Below are 21380 nucleotides of genomic sequence, written 5' to 3' on the forward strand. Positions count from 1 at the left end.
AGTATCTATCTACTGAAGGAAGGAATCTCTGTCTGTGTGTCCTTTGCATGTCTCTTGAGCTGTACGTTCAATCAACTCCACACTTTGCAGGTGCATTGCTGCAGACAATGGGGAGTGCAGTGTTGAATCTGGTGCAGTTTGGACATAATAATTTTGAATAACCCAGCAATCAGTGAACTGCTCCATTCTGTGCAGGGGCAGGATGGAGTTTTAGGGCTCTGCTGGCTGACTCCTGCATGTCAGGGAGAGAGAGGAGACAAGGCGTGACACGAGTCAGAGAAAAGTGCTCTAAAGAGAAAAAATAGAGCTTTTAACTGTCTCACGTGAAAATCAGAGCAAGTACTTCCACGGCCAGTTCAAAACCAGCTCATCTCATGGGACACACAATTGTAAAGCACCACTACAGACAAAGTATTTTATGTCATCTGTGTATAACAGAATGCTAGTTTTTCATGTTGCTGGTGCTCATTCACATCTCACATCAACCGAATTAAGTTTTCTGTGAGTTGAAGTAGCAGCTGGAGGCAAAGCAATCTGCCACTGCGCTAGTAGAAGTAATGAAATGAGAGTAGTAGAGAGGAGATTTGGTTGGACCAAAGATGAATCAGCACTATTACCTTAAAGTTCCAAAACTGGTCGACCAGTGTTGGAGTGTCCTCATTGGCCGTTACAATTTCAAAAATAATTGATGCAAACAGTTTTGTATGATGTCGTCAGGGGGTGTTCACAGCAGTCCAACTCATTGACTGCAGCTAATTTAAATATAAAGTCATCCTGTCCTCTAAAATCTATGAAAACTTTATGATGTTGACTTTCAGTCTGTACAGAGTGATGATGTGTACACTCGGGGTCACTGAGGTCACAAACTGTGTCCTTATAACACACTACATACTAATTCTAAGCAAGTTGTCAATGTGTATTCACTGGAAAAGTCACTAAATTAAAGTAAAGTAAATTAAAAAGTCAGTATGTATACTAACACACATCATCACTGAGTGTGCTCTCGATGGACACTATTTTCCCACATTGTACTGCACTAAGATCTGCTCACAAATGGAAAAACGTAACTCATTTTGGATGGTGGTTAAGCAGCTGGGGCAGATGGGTGATCAAGATAACAAAAAATAAGAAAAATACAGTATACTAAGAAAATCACTACATACTATAAAAAATAAGCGCATACAACACTGGGACACAGTGACAGTCACTACTTTCACAAAAAAGATGGTCTGGGTTGCAAGAGTTATGCAGCTGATATCAAAGTTAAAACAAGTTAGTTAAGTGTGTTCTGTGATGAAACATGTTTTGTGTGAACAGTCAGGGAGGAAGATAGAGGAATGCTAGAGCAACACTGACAGAGCTGTGAGGGTGGTGGGGAGTGGTCCTGGGTTAACTGGCAGTGGTGGCCAATGTAAAAAGTAGAGGAGACGGTTTTAAAATTAAACATATTTAATTGCTCTTTACGAGTCGAAAAGTCATGGCTGCTCTAATGTTTTTAATGGAACAACACGGATATATGTTAAGTATACAAATCTATATCAGTAAAATATTACAAACAAATATCACTAAAAGCCGTTTTTGTGCTCAGTATTAATCCACAGTCTCATAAACAGCAATGATATGTTCAGAATCTGCAATTAACATGAGTAATATCAGATTCATTTTAAATATAAGCAAAATACAACCACAATACTGGCATTTCCATAACTCATATTTTTAGAAAAATCCACCAAATAGGATCTTAAAAACGTTTCTTTTTAAGATATTTATCCCACTAAAACCGATAAGAAGCTTCTACTGTGTCACTGGTCATTTGGCTGATCTGAGGTTAAAAACACTGTCAGCTTCCTGACCAGCATGGAAGCTTTGGCTCATACACCATTACAAACCTGACCATCCGGTCAGGAGGGGCAACCCCTCTATCTTTGGCATTCACACACACACACAATTGTGTGTAGGGCTTAGAAAGCCTGGGTTTTGTACAGCCTGTCTCTCAAATTGGTTTCCATTAGCTCCACTGCGATTATTAACTTTCCATTGATGCAGCAGCATAGTCAGAGGCACCGTGACGTCAAGCAGTGTCTTTGACGGAAAAGCAGCAGCAAGTCACCTGCTGAGGAGTTCAACAAGTGCGTGTGTGTGTGTGTGTGTGTGTGTGTGTGTGTGTGTGTGTGTGTGTGTGTGTGTGTGTGTGTGTGTGTAAGAAAAAAGAGAGAGGAGAAACAGTGTGTGTGTATCCAGATAAAGAGTGTACTTACTGCACAGAGCAATGATGTGGCTGCTGTCTTCGTGGACAAATTTCTTAGTCACCGCTTCCTCCATAATCTGCTTTACCTGCACAAAAAAGAGTCAGAGTGTTACTGTGCCTTGAATCACCGCCATCATTTTTAACAGGAATGGCTGAGTAGAGGCAGTAGTCATTATTAATCACCCCAGTCAAGGTAATCCACATGAGATTTACCTCAAACGACGATAAAAGACACAACGCAGTACATAAACATTAAACCTTCATATAAATATCCTTTTTGCTTGTCTCTTTGGCAGATTCTGCAGAAAGTCAGCCTACATTGACAGAAAGTCCAATGAGACGTCACAGTGTCGCCCACACACAAGAAGACAGCAATTAACACTTTGCACCAAAGATAGAGATAAAATATTGGAAAAACAAGAACTGCCTCTTTGAGCTACATTCACACCTTTGCACTCCTCCCCACATTGCTCCCCACAAGATGAAGGCACTGGACAAAATGAAGAATATACTGACAATGTTGCTGTTCTGAGAGTCTTATAAGAAACATGCTAAGAATGTATATACGTGTGCAAGTGGAGATGTTGAACTGATGGAGATACTGAGTAAAGTAAGTAAAGAGATGATCAAAACATTCAGGTTTATCCTCTGGAGATAATGAACATTCACAGCATATTATTATTTTATTAAACTTAACCAGAGGGTAAAATGAATGTCTGTACCAAATTTCATGGCAGTCCATCCAATAATTTGTCAAGACAGTTAACTCAAAACCACTGATTTCAACCTCATGGTGGCACATGAGGAAAAGCCAGGTTCACTGATGTCAGTAGGATTCATTCTCTGTGGATTATAAATGTCTGTACATTATTTCATTGCAATCCATACAGTTGTGGAGATATTCCCTCTGGTCCCAAGTGGTGGACTGACAGCATAGAACCATGCTGCTAGTATGGCTACAACCAAAAAAAGTTATCTTAGAATAGTATGATAAATTGTGTTTGTTTTAACAGGTGGTTATAGGAAGTGTCTGACCATCTCCACGGTGATTATCCACCTCATGCTCCAGCAGTTGAATGCTGTTCTACACTGATTTGGGGATTTGGGTTGACATGTCTTATTTAGCCACTTGCATTTCTTCATTCACACTTTTTCTAAAAAACTATTTTGCCACATAGCTTGATAGTTTTAGTTCTTCATACTAAAAGCTCGGATTTCAACAGGCTTTTTTCTCTTTTTTTAAACCAGGAAAAGGGAGTACAGTTTGCTAAGAAAGCTAGAGAATATACTGGGATGTCAATACCCTGAACTCAATCCTAACTGCAATTCTCAAGCCTCCCTTTTATAATGGCAGAAACCTTACCATTATGGTAAATGGAAATAGAAATGGTAAATGGACTGTACTTATATAGTGCTTTTCTAGTCTTTTGACCACTCAAGCACTTTTACACTACGAGTCACATAATAATAATATAACTTTATTTATATAGTACTTTTCAAAACAAGGTTACAAAGTGCTTTTCATAAAATCAAATAAAAACAGAAAGAGCAAAATTGATAGTTCTGATAAAAGTACAGGCAGTTAAGATTATAAAACATCAAATCATAAAACAGTAAAACCAATAATAGTCAAAACCATGAAATAGAGATAAAATATAGAAAACACAAAAAGGATGAGGAATACAGTCAGTAAAACTATTTAAAAAAAGGGCTTTTCATGAAAGGGAGTTTTAAGAAGTGATTTAAAAGATTAAACTTATTAATTTTTTTAAATGATGCAACGTCCTCTTAACATTGTGACAGCTACTAATAACAGCTCGCCCAAACATCCGCACCGCTACCTCCCAATTAATATCATAGCATCCCGGAAACATTCAAATGAGTCTTTCTCCTTCTATCTACTGTGTCTCTGGGGGAAGAGAGCCTGAGTGAGTTCAACAACACTGAGTCAGTCTGGTGTTCGCTTGTCTAAGTTTGCTCTCTCCATAGAATTAATTGTCGTCAGTAATTAAACCGGGACCTGTCTGACACCTCTGCTTGTTTGGGTTTAATTGATAAACAGGAAGAATTTAATTGCTCGGTTGTGTGATAATAAAGTATTAAATACAGTTCAAACTTTTCTGCTGCACTGTGAAGGTGTGGGAGGTTGTAGAGCTGTCGTGTTTCTGTCAGAGCAACGGAGCTTCATCACACTCATCAGCAAGACCAAGTTCAGCTGTCAGCTTTACTTATTGAACTTGTTTTTTTTGTGAAGTGTGGGCTAAATCAAACATTTTAGAGAGCTACTGACTGCATTGGCAAAGCTGCTGTTGATTTTTCTGTTTTTAAAGTCTCCCACTGATTCCCTCCACTGCTATTTTGACTATAATCAACAAAGTTTGTCCCTGCTCTCCGACTGTTCCTTTATTCCAGGACCTAAGGAACTAAAAACCCAATCCTGTTTACTTTTCCATCACATCTGATGAACTGTGAAGATCCTGAAACATGCAGTTTAGGTTAATTGGTCACTCTAAATTGCCCATAGGTTTGAATGTGAGTGTGAATGGTTGTTTACTATATGCTAGCCCTGAGATAGACTGGCGACCTGTCCAGGGTGTAGCCCACCTCTCACCCAATGTCAGCTGGGATTGGCTCCAGCCCCCCGTGACCCTCTACAGCATAAGCAGTATGGAAAATAAATTAATGTGCAGATCCTACTTTTTCTCTCCCAATAATGATTCCAATACCTCAATCAAGCTTATCTCACAATAATGAGTACTGAAACAATACCAGAGCTCTCTTTACAAAATATTATGTCAATATCAGTGCCTGTGCAAATATTTAGATACAAAATGAGACATAAATCGTCATAAATCGCAACATCATGTTTTGTTCTTTGTGATTTAGTGTTGAGTAGCTGTGTGGATGCGAGAGATATGCGGACATAGAAAAGGGGGGACTGAAACCTTCAGACCTCCAAAGGTGACGATCTCTGAAGTATTTCTTGGTTGTTTATTTCAGCTTTAGTCCAACTGCAAGAAAATAATGAATGTATTTGTTTTTTCATAGGTTTTATCAGCTGTTTTTCTTGTTCTTTATTAGCCTTTCAGTCTTTTATATGAACAGTCACTTTGCTTTTATCTGGCTCATTTTAGACTTTCTGGGAAGTCGACTACATACCTTTTGATTATTTGATTATTGTTTTTTTACATCACCAAACATTGCAAAAACCTTCATCCTTCATCCTAATGATTCTAGTGGCAGCCAGAGTTAGCTTACTGTGTGAATGAAGCTGTACAAGGTTTGTGTTTGACCAATCAGGAACATTAAAAAATTGAAAACGTTGCCCCAATAGTTCGTCAGCCATTGGAAAGTACTTCAAAGCAAGAACTTCTTGGGGGGGTCAGAGACTTTGGCAGAGGGACTGAACTTAAGCCCTTCCCATTTAGATCCCATTTATATTTCACATTAAAATGCGTCATCTGTATCTGGATGGTGCATCTAGATAAGGAAAAATACATTTTAATGCAGGTATTAATACACAGACAACACATTGCCATCAGAATGCAGTCTCATTGAATTGTGATTGAATATTACTGCATTAAAAAAAAATCCCATCCAGTTGAATGGTCACTTAGCTACTCCTTTTGCTATTTCAAGCTGCCTAATAAATGCTAAAAGTATTAGCAGAAGCTAGCAAGTCTAAGTCTTCTAACCTGCCCACAGCATCGCTTTCCTTGATCTGAGACGCACAATGATTGTTGAAAAGTGTGACAGCCCCGCCTAACTTATTTGCATAATGATTTCTAAATCTGATGTCATGATCCAGATTATGTATCAAGATACAGATCACATGTTAGCAGGTGTCATTGCTGGAAAGTGACTGTGAAACTACTTGGTTAAGGTCAGGGAACAATCATAGCCATAAATGAAAGAAAACGATGATGACTGCAGGTAGGAGACGGGATGTGTACAGTCATCTCTGCTGACAAAGTTACATGCTTTGTACAACTTCACATCCCACTTAATGTCACTATAAAAAACATCAGACTCTCCAAAGACCATAAATTACAAATGCTTATGTTCAAATGACAGAAGCCCTCTAGTGGCTGTAATAATTATGACAAGAGCAAAAGAAGATACAAACATAACTTTAACACAGGCTCCTTTTATTTAAAGGACTTTACCCCAAACTATTTCCACCTTTGTATCTGAGAAGCAAGTGATTGCTTGCAAGGAAAACAAGGGTTATTTTAAATATTTAAACAATTGAGCAACACTATAGTTTTTCTGATGAGTGCAGTCTCCTATAACTTATAAATGGGATTTAGGCAGGAAAAAGGCTCTTAATGTTTAGTTTAGTTTAGTTTAATTTAATAAGAATACTCTACAGCAGCTTTACAAGAGAACTATATTGCAGTTCTGCTGTTGGTGCTGTTTGGCAGTATGTGACACCCTGACCTCTGACCTCACAGCACAGCACAGAGTACACCTCAGCAGAGCAGGCTATTACAAAGCTAATTAAACTCAAGTGGCCTCCCATTTCTTCAGTATCCTAATATTCAGATTCTATTACATTTGCAAAGTAATTTCAACATTTTGAAATATGGCGAGGCTCACACTGGTGACCATTCACTAAGATAACAACCAAACCCCCACTCATCTTAAAATAGACCAGTAAGAGACTGGATGATGGAGGATTTGATGAGGCGGTTTGGAGTGGTTCTCTGGGGTCACTTTGTAATTGAGCTGGCAGTAGGGTAGAGTAATAGGACTCACTGAAGTGTTTTCACTTTAGATGAGGTTAAAAGGTCACTCTGTTTTTCAGCTGTAAACCTTTATTATATCTCGATGCACACACACATATAGCCTGGAAATATGACTTTTCCAGGTTTTTCATGACTGTGCAAGCCCTGCTCCTTATCTAGCTTGACGAGTACAATTAGCCCTTAGATCTGGTCAAACTTGCTTTATTACTGGTCCTGCCTTGACATACCATACTTTAAAAGAATGTTGATAATGAAAACAAGGATATGACAGCGCATTTGAAGGCTAGAGTATCTGAGCCAACCATTACAAGTCCAAGTATTCATTTCTTTAACCTAGTAACGTGGCTGTCAAACCAACACACACCATCCATTCTTAAACACTGCCCTCTCAATTGTCTTCTAATGCTCTCACAGAGCCTCTGACTGACCACATCCGCCCAGAGATGTGCAAATGGATCCATATATTTACCTACAGCTACGGCTCTACCCGATGCATCAGAGTAAAGTGATACACAGCGGCTGGTCAGAGAGATCGATACCTTCATCTGGGCCTGACTGACTGAGGCTGAATTGATTGCATTTGGGAATGGAGCAGTTTAATTGGTGCTGTCAGGGATTACATAGAGGTTACAGTTTGCTGTGCTACTCAATGTGCAATTAAATTAACAAGAATTAGTATTACATTCTGTGTGTATTACTATGCAGCACAGTAAAAGCAGCAGATATGGTACTAGGGTTGGGTATAGTTAAAAAAAAATGATGATACCAGTACCAATCCAAGTACCCTTAAAGTGATACTGATACCAACTGATTACTTAATTCGATACCCATTACACATTTTGTATCCGGTATGAGAAATGAAGAACTGGGAGAACAGTGACAAAGATTTCCACTACCTGCACCTGTCATGACCTTCATCATATCATATGTCATCATCATAATGTCTCCCAGAGAAGAGAGCAACCCTGTCTCTTAAAATCATGTTACTCATTTGCAACAGCAAATACATTTAGGAGGAAAGATCATGCTCCCTGGATTAAGATTTTATCAATATAATGAGAAAAGATAAGAAATGAATTCGCATGACTGTATTTGTATCCGCTCGTGGCGACTGAGGCATGATGAACATTTTGAAGGTTGTGTTTGTGTAGCTCAAAGCTTTTCCTAAAGGGTTAATGAACTTGTTGTCCATAGTGAAGAAGTCAGTGACACAAGATCTTTTCCTAACCTAGCTTTCTGTGGCCTAAACCAAACCACACACTTAAACCTGGAATGGGAATCACCATTTTTTTAGTCTGAGTATAGCACTGCATGAGCCGCTATTCAACGCAATCCAGTAATTACAATTCCTAAAAAAATAAACTATTGATCATAATGAAGTAGTTCATAAACATAGTAGTGTATGTGGGAGACAGGTCTGAAGGGAGATTGTAACTAACATAAAGAAGCAGGGTTACTTAATTGTCACATTTAGCTGTGAGACACCTGCTACCCAAACTAATCTCATGCCAAATAAATTTAAGGCACAACGCTGCTCTTTAATTAAAGAAATAGCTGTATAGGTTTAGTAGAAATGTCAGTACTGATGTTCTCTTTGTTGTTTTAAAGTGTTGATTAAACACCTGTAGGCATGACACAGAGCAGACAGGACATATCTCCAAATGAGTGAAAAGCTGTGTGCATTTTTACACAGTATTGGTATTCATTGATTATCTACAGATCTAGCAGTGATTGATGTTCTGTGTTTTCCTACTTATCAGACAGGTACACTGTTAAAGCTCACACAGACAGTGAAATCAATTGGAACAAAGCAGCCGAATCCTGAGCTCCATCAGAGCTGTGGAGACATTTGTATTTCAAGTTAAAGTCCAAACTCTTCATCCTCTGGAAAAGCCAAATATTTCTTCTGTTGTGTCATGTGTATCATTACAGAGCAGTTTTGCTGCTTAAATGCAATGTCTAACAGTATTTGCAGTATAGTGGCATTACTGCACATATGGAAGTATATTCATGAAGTAAATGAAAATTAAGGGAAGAACTAGTGATAATGCAAACACATTTTCCTGTACTGTACGTTACTTGGACTTGTGTGCAATGACAAATTCCAGTCCATGAATTTTGGTGTTTCTTAGGCTGAATTATTAATTAGCTAATAAAAAGACAGTGGTCTCTATATTTCCTCAAACAGGGTGCAAACATGAGTGTCAGCAAACTCTGCAGGCACAGAGACTAATGGGCGTGATCAACACATTTCTGCTACTTTGGTGACCACAGGCAACCTGTTAATAGAGGCTAATCATTACACTTAAACTCAGCAGTCCAATGAACATAAATGACTGACACTGTATGATTTTTTTTTTAATGGATGACTTCATGTGCTCAGCAAGGTCAGCTATGTTAAGTAATGGTGGAAGACTTAAATCATTAATAAAGGTATCCTCTCTGTGCCAGCTGTGTATAATGTAAGCAGATTTTGGAGAATCAAAGAATCGCGTGCCAACAGGTTGGTTTGCTGGAGCTCATAAGTCATGCTGAAAACTGCTGTGTTATTCCACATTATATTACCTATATTCCACGCAATGTCTGTTTGATTATTTGCATTATTTTTTTAGAGAATTTGCACCACTAAAACAAAAAAATCAAGTAAAGAGTGTTCTGCATCGTTACATAAATCTCTGGCCATGTTTTGGAGAGAGGCCTTGTGTTCAAATCTAGTTTAAAAAGCTTTATTGTTTTAGTTTATATTGTGTTAACATGATACATATTCTCTCACTGTCTTGCTGTGTTAAAGAAAATCTACCATGATCACAAATTCTGTGTCGCTCCATCATAGGAGTGCTGTTTCAACTGTTTAAGTGGACTAAATAGGAACTTGGAGACAGCATGTGCAGGGTTAGTCGGGGCCCTGCAGCATAAGTTGCCCCAGGGCCCTCTACAACACAAGTTAGTCCAACCATGGAGGAAATAGATCCACAGTGATTGTATTAGTGTGGATGAAGAAATCTCAGAGAGGACAAACATGATGAATAAAGCATATTTTTGCTGTTACCACTCAGGTTTAACTGAACTGCGGAGAAGATTTCCGCATCTAGCTGAATTAAAATGTGTGTGAACTGCTCTCAGGTAATTGGTTGTTTTTTTATTCTTTACACCACAACACACACACTTCCTATCTACGATTTCAGTTAGGGAAAAGGCAACACACACTTGCATTTATTTACTTACTAAACAAGGTATTTCATCATCAATTTACCCTGTAGCAAAGTAAGCACCTAATTCCGGGGATGACACTATAGAAATAGTCGCTATGTCAAACAGCTGAGTGTAGCTAGCTAACTATGAAAGACTTCTGAGAATCCTAAAGCTAATGGTTTCTGGGAGGAACGGAGGGGAGAGCTCATTAGCCAACTGTCAGTTACATAAGGACACATTTGCTTTCCCCTTCATCTCAATGTTCACGACTGGTGCAAACAACAGAGCATCAATGGTGTGTTTCCACTGGCTACAAAGGAGGACCCTTTTTCCTGACGCTAATAAGGTGTACACCAAGAGAAAATACAGCAAACATAAAGGAATAGAGGAAAAAATGCCACAGACTGCTCACTAGTTCGGCATCTTTTTATGTCGTCATATTATAGGCCAGTACTCACAATTCAATATTATGGGAGATTACAATCAGGGCAGAAAATTGAGCTCACCCACTCGCCTGAGGTGAGTGATTTAATCGGGGGGGGGGGGGGGGGGGGGGGGGGGGGGGATCCAGAGAAAAGAGCACAAGGCTGAAAAATATAGATATAAATATAAATATAGATAAATTGTTATTTTCTACAAGAGCTTGTATTTTTTTTTTATTCATCTTTATATTTAAATGATTAAACACTGCAGTATGACCTCATGTCAATGTATTGTGCTTTTGTTCCATTTTTAAAGCGATGCTTTAAAATCCAAATGTACTGCTTCATCAGTCAGTAACCTCAGTATGTTGCCATGGTGCAAGCTGACACCTTGTTAGCTACCTGAGGATTAATTACATTTATACATTACACCCATACACAATTACATTAAAGCATTATTTATAAGTTGCTTGCTCTGATAAGTCGACAAAGTTAAACACTGCTATGGGTACAGATTTGCCTCGTAAATGGTTTTCAGTTACTGGTTAGACCTTTGCTCAGTTTGAAGCTATATTGGGAATTACAATATGTCACCACATTCACACTCAGTGTATGAATAAGATGATAAATCAATAACTCGTGCAGGTGCAACAAAGCAAACAGAAGGCTGAGTCCGAAAATCGCTCTTCCCTTCTATCAGTTTGAGGAGCTGCAATATAATACGGCTCCATCCTAATCAGCTATTGTGAGGCCACAGCAGAGACACAGTCATTAACGAGGTAATTATTCATGGCCTAGTAGAGCTGCTAGATGAGTAAGAGGGCAGCGGTGGTGCAGTGGCGACAGCAGACTCTGAAAGACGAGTTAGTGGAATCAATCCGTCTTAACTTGTCTCGCATGCCCTTGTTGACCCGCTGCTGCTTTCACACACACACACACACAGAAAGAAAAAAAAATCCTAACATTTATAGATACTACAACCCTCGCAATCATTTTCTCTCTTTAAAAAGCGCTGTAACCTGTGTTGAATCAATTCGTCCACTTTTCTCAATACAGCGGAAATTAACATTTAACCTCAGCCGAGTGGATATCAATGCGGTTTAGTAGAGCCGTGCCCATCCTCTCGAGCTCTCGGAGCAGCGGTCATAAAATAAGACTGGCGGGGAAGAAATGATTGTGTCCTGGAGGAGGTACCAGACAGAGAGAGAAGTTATTCAACGCTCTGCTGCATAATGGTAGACTATTTCTTCAGGGAAGAGGCGAGTTAATGCTGTTTAGCTTCGAGCAACCAGGGCAGCTCACGGTATTAAACATAAGAAATGGTATTAGAAAAAATTGGAGCCTATTGCAGCAGCTTCCAACACTCTATTGTAGTATTGATGTTGATTGAACCTAAAAAGATTTACTGAGCTTCAAGTGTACTTTTTATTTCTCAGAACAGCTGGAAAATGGTTGACTTTTGTGTCCTTACTTAACTTTTCAATAAAACGCTTCAAAACAACAACAGCCTACAAATGTTCGCTCAAAACAATATAGAAGCATATGAATCAATAGGCATTATTTCTGCAATATATACAAGCCCCCCAAAGATAAATGGAATAAACCTAGAAAAAAAAAGCACTCCCCTTTCAAAGTAAAGGCCACACCAAGTGTTTGTCATCTGTGTGACGTTTGACTCTATGTGTCAGTTTTTCTAACTTTCCAAAACATATGACCTGACAATTGCAAAAACTTAGCCAGGTGGACCCAGATGAGAAAGTCTCTTCATCTTCACAGTCTCTTATTTGCTTCGATTTCTCTCTCCAGCACCAATCTCTCAGTGTTCTTTCAGGCATTATGAGTCTTATCGTAGCATCCTGTCATTTCAATTCCGTCCCGTCAGCTCTGCAGACCGTGGCTCTGACACCAGGATCAGAGTGGTCCCCTGCACTCCCTCCATCATCTGTCATTATCACATTTGTCACAGAGGTGCTTGTGTGACACCTCATACACCTCATCAAAAACAATACTTGCGCACTTCTCTCGCGCCCCTCAAGTATGACTGACAACTCAATCACGCCAGAGTCTGACTGGAGATCTGGAACTCACATTATTGAATAAAATGTGCAATAAAGAAAAAGGTGGAACATCCAGAAGCTGACAAAGACCTGAGACTTTCTTTCATATCTAAAAAACTGCTGCAAGCAAACCCCCCCCTCTACTGAGAATGTGCACTTTAATTTCACTGTTAAATTCTGATTTGTCACCACCTTTCTTTGGGGGAAATAGATGCAGTTTGTTGCAGTTTTTCACCATAAAAACACTTTACAGCTTTAATATTTCTTGAGAGCAGACGGTAAACTGAAACATTGTGTTGTACTTCTTGTTCTCTGGAGACTCCTGATGATAGCAGGTGGATAGATAGAGAAAGGCACTCTTTTTTGTTTCAGTCCACCTGACAGAGCCGCCTCACTGCTGTGATATTAATCACCAACTGATGCAATTTAACTTCTTAGGAAGCTGCTAAAGCTTTCAGTTGCCAAGCAATGCTCAGATAGCTGAGAGCAGCTTAAAGAGACAGCGGGCTTTAAAGCAGGAGCTGCTGAGGCTTTTTTTGCTCAGTCTCGTCTCACTTAGCACAGTTTGCTTTAAATGCCAGAAGGCATTGACTGGCACATCATGGATGACCTGTGGCCAATCACATCATTGATTTTTAGACTACATACACACAGGGGAAACCATAACTATCTTTTATCTGAACAAATTGGGCAAAATGTTACGTTTCTGGACGACATATTTGCAAAAAAACAGATCAATATGGCGCTTAGGCAACAGTGATTTCTTTATCTTAGAGCAAATTGATCTCAGCCCAAAACCAATCAGCTGCTTTGGTTCGGCGCTTATCTGATGTACTAAAAATATTTCAGTGTCTCCAAAACTACAATCTGGGCTTGATCAAGGCAGTTCTAAACAAGAAGCCAACAAAAAAAAAAACTATATTTTACATGACACCAAAAAGACTGATCAATAATGTGATGTAAAAGCTCTAAAAGAGAAGCAATTCATGTTTCTACAGCTGAATGAGACTGTGAGAATGAAGCCTGAGGAGATCTTGTACAAGTAATCTCGCTGAAAGTCTTTAAATGTTAACCACCAGGAAACATTAAGAATTGATGCTACCTGAGCACAAGTCATAATGACCGGAGATGTAGCTCACAGCGTCAACACACAGCTTCCCATGGCCCAGTGACCCCAGAATCCAATGTTCCTGCTTATTTTCCTGATGGTCTGTGTTTAGCAGACAAGGATCCCCGCTACCTGCAGACATCCTGAGAACCGAAGCTATTTTGAGCCTTACAAACGTCAGGATGATTCAATTATTTAAGATCCAAACCTGTGGGTGACTGAGGGATGACTTTGGGGGGCGGAGGGAGGAAATTATTTGGCCTAGATATTTAAAAGTCTGTGCTTGTGGTGAAGTATGCTACCTCTTAACATGACAGAAAAACGAATGAAAACCAGATTTTGAAAGTCACAATGACGTTCAAGTGTTTCATTCATTAAAAATCCTGGGACTTTTAAAAGTTACTACACTGCTCTGATGCAGTAAATATCTTTGGTGTAATCTCTGCTGTGGTACTCAAGTCTGGTCTTGAGACACTTCTTTTCTGTTATCTCAGAGCCATCTCTGTCTCAAGGGTGATTTGATGTGGACTTGTAACGTGGGTGTTATACTAAGACTTGTCTTGACGTCCTGGGTGCTAACAGGGTACATTTTTAAAGTACACATTTAATGACTTTTAAGACCTTTTTAAAACCTCTTTAAGGAAAAAATAATACCATTGCTGCTGCATAGGAATACGAAAAATTTGACTACTGTATACAGTTATGAGTTTTATTGAAATTTAAAAAGGGGCGAGAAATAACACATTTATCCATATACAGTGCATCCGGAAAGTATTCACACCCCTTCACTTTCCCCACATATTGTAATGTTACAGCCTTATTCCAAAATTCCTTTTTTTCCCCCTCAACACAATACCCCACAATGACAGCGAATAATTCTTGCAAATGTATTAAAAATAAAAAACGGAAATATCGCATGTACAAGTATTCACACCCTTTGCTATGACACTCAAAATTGAGCTCAGGTGCAACCTGTTTCCACTGACCATCCTTGAGATGTTTCTACAACTTGACTGGAGTCCACCTGTAGTGAAATTCAATTGATTGGACATGATTTGGAAAGGCACACACCTGTCTATATAAGGTCCCACTGTTGACAGTGCATGTCAGAGCAGAAACCAAGCCATGAAGTCAAAGGAATGGTCTGTAGACCTCTGAGACAGGATTGTATTGAGGCACAGATCTGGGAAGAGTACAAAAAAATGTCTGCAGCATTGAAGGTCCTGAAGAGCACAGTGGTCTCCATCATTCATAAATGGAAGAAGTTTGGAACCACCAGGCCGCCCAACCAAACTGAGCAATCAGGAGAGAAGGGCCTTGGACATGGAGGTGACCAAGAACCCGATGGTCACTCTGACAGAGCTCCAGCGTTCCTCTGTGGAGATGGGAGAACCTTCCAGAAGGACAATCATCTCTGCAGCACTCCACCAATCAGGCACCAATCTTTGGCCTGAATGCCAAGCGTCACATCTGGAGGAAACCAGGCACCTCATCAGCTGGCTAATAGCATCCCTACGGTGAAGCATGGTGGTGGCAGCATCATGCTGCGGGGATGTTTTTCAGTGGCAGGAACTGGGAGACTAGTCAGGATCGAGGGAAAGATGACCGGTAGTACAGAGAGATCCTTGATGAAAACCTGCTCCAGAGTGTCAGGACCTCAGACTGGGGCGAAGGTTTACCTTCCAACAGGACAACGGCCCTAAGAACACAGCCAAGACAATGAAGGAATGGCTTCGGGACAAGTCTGTAAATGTCCTTGAGTGGCCAAGCCAGAGCCCAGAATTGAACCTGATTGAACATCTCTGGAAAGACCTGAAAGTAGCTGTGCAGCGACACTCCCCATCTAACCTGACAGAGCTTAAAAGATGTGCAGAGTAGAATGGGAGGAATACCCCAAATACAGGTGTGCCAAGCTTGTAGCTTTATACCCAAGAAGACTTGAGGCTGTAATCGCTGCCAAGCGTGCCTCAACGAAGTACTGAGTAAAGGGTGTGAATACTTCACTACTACATGTGATATTTCAGTTTTTTATTTTTGCTTTGTCATTATGGGGTATTGTGTGTGTGTGTGTGTGTGTGTGTGTGTGTGTGTGTGTGTGTGTGTGTGTGTGTGTGTGTGTGTGTGTGTGTGTGTGTGTGTGTGTGTGTGTGTGTGTGTGTGTAATAAGGCTGTAACATGATGTGGGGAAAATGAAGGGGTATGAATACTTTCCGGATGCACTGTATTTTATTTATATATATTACAATCGCTCAACAAACAGTGATGGAGGAAGTATTTAGATCCTTTACTCGTGTAAAAATACTTATGTCACTTCAGTAATAGTCTGCATTACCACATGTGACTGTTGTACTCATACATAATATATTATGAGACATAATAATGAAAAAGCCGTATTTTACTGTTGTAGTGAGTTAAAATGGAGCTCATTTTGAAGTCATTTATATAGGACTGCAACTAATGATTAGTTTCATTATATACTGATTATTTTTTACTTTAATACGTTGATTGGTTATAAATAATAAACTGAACAAATATAATTACATTCAGATCAAATGTAATGTCTTAACTACTACAATTCCACACATGTTAACACATTTTAGACCTTGAGTAATTAAAACCAAATTTAAGACTTTTTAAGGATCCGCGGGGCCCCTGGCTATGTCTTAGCTTAGCGTGTGATTAGACGTGGACTTGTCTGGCTCTCACAGATGTTTCAACTCAGACTTTTTGTCTGACTTGTATTTTGACTCAGACTTGTCTCAGTCTGTTTTGGCTTGGACAAATAATGAAACACTTGGGCAAATTGTATTGCTTTCAAATCTAAAAAGGACTGTATTGGGTGATGGGTACTGGATGTTATATGGCAGCTGATTCTCACTATGAACAACAGTAAACCAAAAGTCTGAAGAATATTAAAGAGGCGCTTTTATATCTTTTTTAGTGTCTCCATCCACCTAGACTAAAGACTAGACTTAGCCTTGACTTGAATTTATCCCTGACTCAACTTAAGTGGTGTTGACTACAACTCGGTTAAATAATCCAAATTCAATCTCCACTACTAGGCTACCAACCAGTGAACAGTATTCGTCAGCTATACAAGAGGTTTAATGCTCTTCGTGCGAATTTTCCGAGCAACATAAAAGGTTCCTAAGACCGAACTGCAGACACGTCAATGGAAAAACAACTAATTTATTTCAAATGTCAAGAGAAATAGACATATACGCCAAACACAGACAAACTCCATCAACCACAAGGAACAAAAGCCACAGGCTGAACAAGAGGTGTATGACTGGACTACAATATGCAGCACAAAGTGAGTTATGCTTCATAAAACCACATTTGCAGCAGTGATGACAATAGCCATTTTGTTATCTCACAGTCTAAAGTGTCAGATGACTTTTTTTCTAAACAGCTACAAGTGGAAATTGCATCCGAACATGAAATACTGATTATATTAAGCTAACTTTGTGATTAAAGTGAAGGAACTAACCACCATCATTTAGTAAATGTGTATAATGTCATCTGCTTTTTTTTTTTCTGTTTGCCATTCAGATAGATTTTTTTGCTTGATATTTTCAGCTTGACCTTTCCTCTCCATTACGATGATGGGAACTACACGCTCACATTTACACTCTCTCAGACCGAGGTACAGGCAGTGAGCCACACCTTGCCACAATTCAGTCCTACGGTGAACAGCACTTGATTTACTCTGACATTTCAGCGCAGAAAAATCTCTGTAGTTGTAGCTTTCAGTGAAGGCAGCGTGAGGATCAAAAAGGGAGTGGGAAGAGAGGTTAAGGGAGTAATGATTTATCCCCCACTGGAGGGATGCTAAACATTCATCACCAGGAACAAAAAGCCTGTAGCGCTGTGTGAGCTACTGGTAGAGAGACAGACAACCTGTGCTGAAAAGATGCCTTGCTATTACACTTCAGACAGACGCTTTAACCAGGATTTCAGCCTGCAGGGCAGCATGTTGGTTTATTAATGGGTGCTCAGTGCTTATGAAAAAATGTAGTTTTATAATATATTTGAGAGGGATGTTATTCAAACAACAATGCAAATCTGCATGTGAGAAAATAAATGGTTTTTAAGGCAAAATATGTTCAATATAAACTTTTGTATTGTTCTGCAGAAATATTAAAAAGGTCTTATAGCAACACCATAGCACATTTAAAAACACCTTGCACTCAATTTAACCTCACTATAAAACAACACACATTGAATTTAAGTCCATATAATATTGTAGGAATGCACCTGTAGTGATTTAAAGCGTTATATAAAGCAGGAAATGATAGCAAAGCTAATAAATTAAAGTATTAAACAAAATAAATAGATTTTTTTTTTTTTTTTTTTTTTAAAGAAAGAAAGCAGATACAATTAAGCTAGGTCCATTTATTTAGCTTCAGTTTGGGAAACTTCAATAGATATTACTGATTAGCAGTGGCTCGTGAACAGTGCAATATGCCCGCGAAAAAAATCAGTTTATTAATTCCGCATCGTTTCCAAGCCTCCTGTCGTGATTGTAAAGTAGATAATGACATGATAGAATACTGAAATTGGTAAACGTGAAGCTCGGCTGTCCGTCAGAATTAAGCCTACCTCTCGTTTGACGTTCCATAATAATTTCTCTTTGTATTGTTCCTCCGTGGAGCCTTCCATGTCTGTCCGTGTGTCCGCGGTGTGCAGGTCTGTCTGTCTCTCTCACACTCTCCGTCCGCTCTTCCCGGCCTTTCAGAACCGCTTTCCTTTTTATTCCTGCTTTCCTTCTTCCTTCGCTCAGCTGGACTCTGACGCAGCCGAGCAGCTTGACGGCGACGTCAGAGGATCCGCCTTCCCCACTACTGATCAATGGAGGAGGAAAAACACCACACACAAAAAAAAAATCACTGGCGCTCACACACCAGCCTGCCAGCATCCAGCCCCGCCCCAACCTGCAGCACCTAACTCACCAACCTGTAGAGCCTGTCGGTTATTTATAGCATGTCTTTCCTCTGCCAGACAGGAAAGAGTTAATGCAGGAGAGCTGCTCTCATGTGAAAAGGTGTGAAGCGCTGTGAAATAATGGGTTTGGGTTGTATTGTTGTATGTAATAACTCACTCATCAATGCATGGGGGACCACGGTGGAGTAAACAGTACATGCGTTTCATTTAATGAGCTCATTAAAATGCAGCTTTTTGACATCATTCACAGCGTGGCACCTTAACAAAGACTGCAGTTCATCAAAAAGGAGTCTAAAAATAGCGTTTTCTCAAGCACACGTTGACCATTCTTTGTACTGATGCCAGGTTGGCCTGTTGCAAAATACATGACGTCACAGAAACGTGATATTATAACCTCCAGTCCCTCCTGCTTGTGCCTCCATGTGGGATGAGGGTGCACCTGCAACCCTCAGAAGACACATCAGCTGCAAAGCTTTCCTTAACTAGTCAGAATTGTACCTTGTGATTCTGCCCCATGTTCAATTTTAAGTATTTTGATTGCTTTTCAGCTTTGATAAATACTGTAGGTCAGTTATCTCTTGTGTTTTAACTTTGAGACTGGATGTCACACTCTTTTGGATACATTTTCATTCAATTCTGAATTGAGACAATTGATAATATTGTGGAGCAAAAATGTTCATTCTTGACACTGGAAATAGTAGTCTGACCAAAAAAAAAGAGAGAAAAAAAACCTAATTTGAAAGACTAGACTTCGGAAACTGGACCGAGGCAGCTTTATTTGTACGGAACCTTTCAAATTCCATAGAATATGACTGCAGGGTGCCATTGAAATCTATGAAAAAAGCTAATAAGTAGACATGAAGTTAAGACTTTCAGTCAAATGCACATTAATGTCTTCATTGGTCTCAAGTCTGGAGGTGCAGATCACCCAAATGGAATTGCAAGATCATTCTGATGGGTTGCAAGATGATCAACAAGATAGGAATTAGAAAATCATTTGTTCCAATCTCTGAATTCTGACTTTAAACAATATAAGGATGAACAACCACTGTTTGGTTGAACTTCTCACAACCAATAGACATATATAATCTGTAAGAAATGGAAGACCTGTATCAACACAAAGGTATCAACTTAGATTATAATGTCTAATCTAACAGTGTCACCCCTAGAGCGTTTAACTACATAAAAATCATACGCAACATCTCATGTATATGCACAAGAGCGTACACACACACACACACACACTCTTGCATGTGAGTGAGGTGATACACAGTCCTGCTGATAATTTCACACTTATCAACTGATCTGTAGGTGACTGTCATGCACCAAGAACCACAGTAAATGCATGAGAGAAGACTGCAAGTTAGTCAACAATACAGAAAAAAAACATTTTAAAAATCAGCTTTATAAATATGAGGAAGAGAATGGAATCAATGTTAGATCTCAAGCCCACACACACAGTGCATTCTGCTGAGTAACACTTAATGTAAACATAACCTTTGCTTGTTAAGTGAGTGCAGGTAAATGCACTGAAGTTACACTGGTTGCTTTTCATTTCTCTACTTTGATAAAGGAAAGCAGGTTTCTCCTTTACATGATCTCAGAGATCTGGTTGCAGCTGAAAGCCTATTTTATTAAATGCCTGTAAACTCTGCAAACACACAAGTGACACTGAAAAAAATGGGTGAGGCAGGAAATCTAAAAAAAAAAAAAGATTTTCATGTATCTGGTAAATTATATTACAACTTTAGTCTTGAACAAAGAACAGCATCATTTAAAATCTAAGAGTGATATCCAATGTTGCAGCTTGAAGATCACAGTGATTAGTACTTTCCTTTACTTTTCACTTTTGTTTAATGTCACACTGTATTGTTGAGCTGTCTTTATATTGTATTGTTTTTGCTTTAGCTCGGATTTTTTTTTTTATATATAAAAAAAAAAAAGATCCTTTGTTTTTGTCCTATCATCACAGTGATACTATGGAGCATGTGTGGCTGAGCATCACCTGCAGTTTGTGTGTGTGTGTGTGTGTGTGTGTGTGTGTGTGTGTGTGTGTGTGTGTGTGTGTGTGTGTGTGTGTGTGTGTGTGTGTGTGTGTGTGTGTGTGTGTGTGTGTGTGTGTGTGTGTGTTGCAGCACGTCTCACACTGTTGGCTCTCGTCGACCGTCTTGAGCGGCTGTCCGTCCTGTTGAACTGGTGTTGCAGCCAGTCAAGAGCGCTGACTGACCTCACAGATGGCAATAGTGAATCTGCGATTTCACCCACACTGCAGTTTCTTTTTTTCTTTCCCTTGCTTCAACCACAAGACTACAGGCTGGACAGTTCCAGAGCAAAGAAAAGCATATTCTTAATTTGTATTCATGACATTTGAGTAGATTCACAGTGGTGTGAAAATGCTTGGGTTGTTTGTTTTGTTTGTCTCTCTGTACAAATACAGACTGCTGACTCTGTGTTTTGTCTTTATCTACTTTGTAGTTCTTTGGCATCACCGGTTCTTTGAAGGGAGTCAACGATAAACAGAATATTTAACTGTATATTACATAATTACTTTTCTTTCTCCCGATAGGTAAATCCAGCTGGAATTTCCAATGATTTATTAATTAATTAATTATTGCCAACTACAAGCAAAAAAAAAAGACAAACAATAGTTGAATAATAACT

The 21380-nt window shown here is 39.3% G+C and overlaps 1 protein-coding gene across 1 annotated transcript in view; it reads right to left on the reverse strand.

Annotated features, from left to right (window-relative positions):
• The window catches only part of sgsm2 (small G protein signaling modulator 2), an 85429-nt gene extending 66916 nt beyond the window's left edge, over positions 1-18513 (reverse strand). The window contains 2 exon segments of the mRNA XM_062419166.1: positions 2259-2334; positions 18378-18513. Coding sequence (XP_062275150.1) covers positions 2259-2334; positions 18378-18437 — 136 coding nt within the window. The 5' untranslated portion in view covers positions 18438-18513.
• Positions 18514-21380: the final 2867 nt, after the last annotated feature.

The sequence above is a fragment of the Scomber scombrus genome, chromosome 5 (genome assembly GCF_963691925.1).
Source record: "Scomber scombrus chromosome 5, fScoSco1.1, whole genome shotgun sequence".
In the NCBI taxonomy this organism is placed as follows: domain Eukaryota; kingdom Metazoa; phylum Chordata; class Actinopteri; order Scombriformes; family Scombridae; genus Scomber; species Scomber scombrus.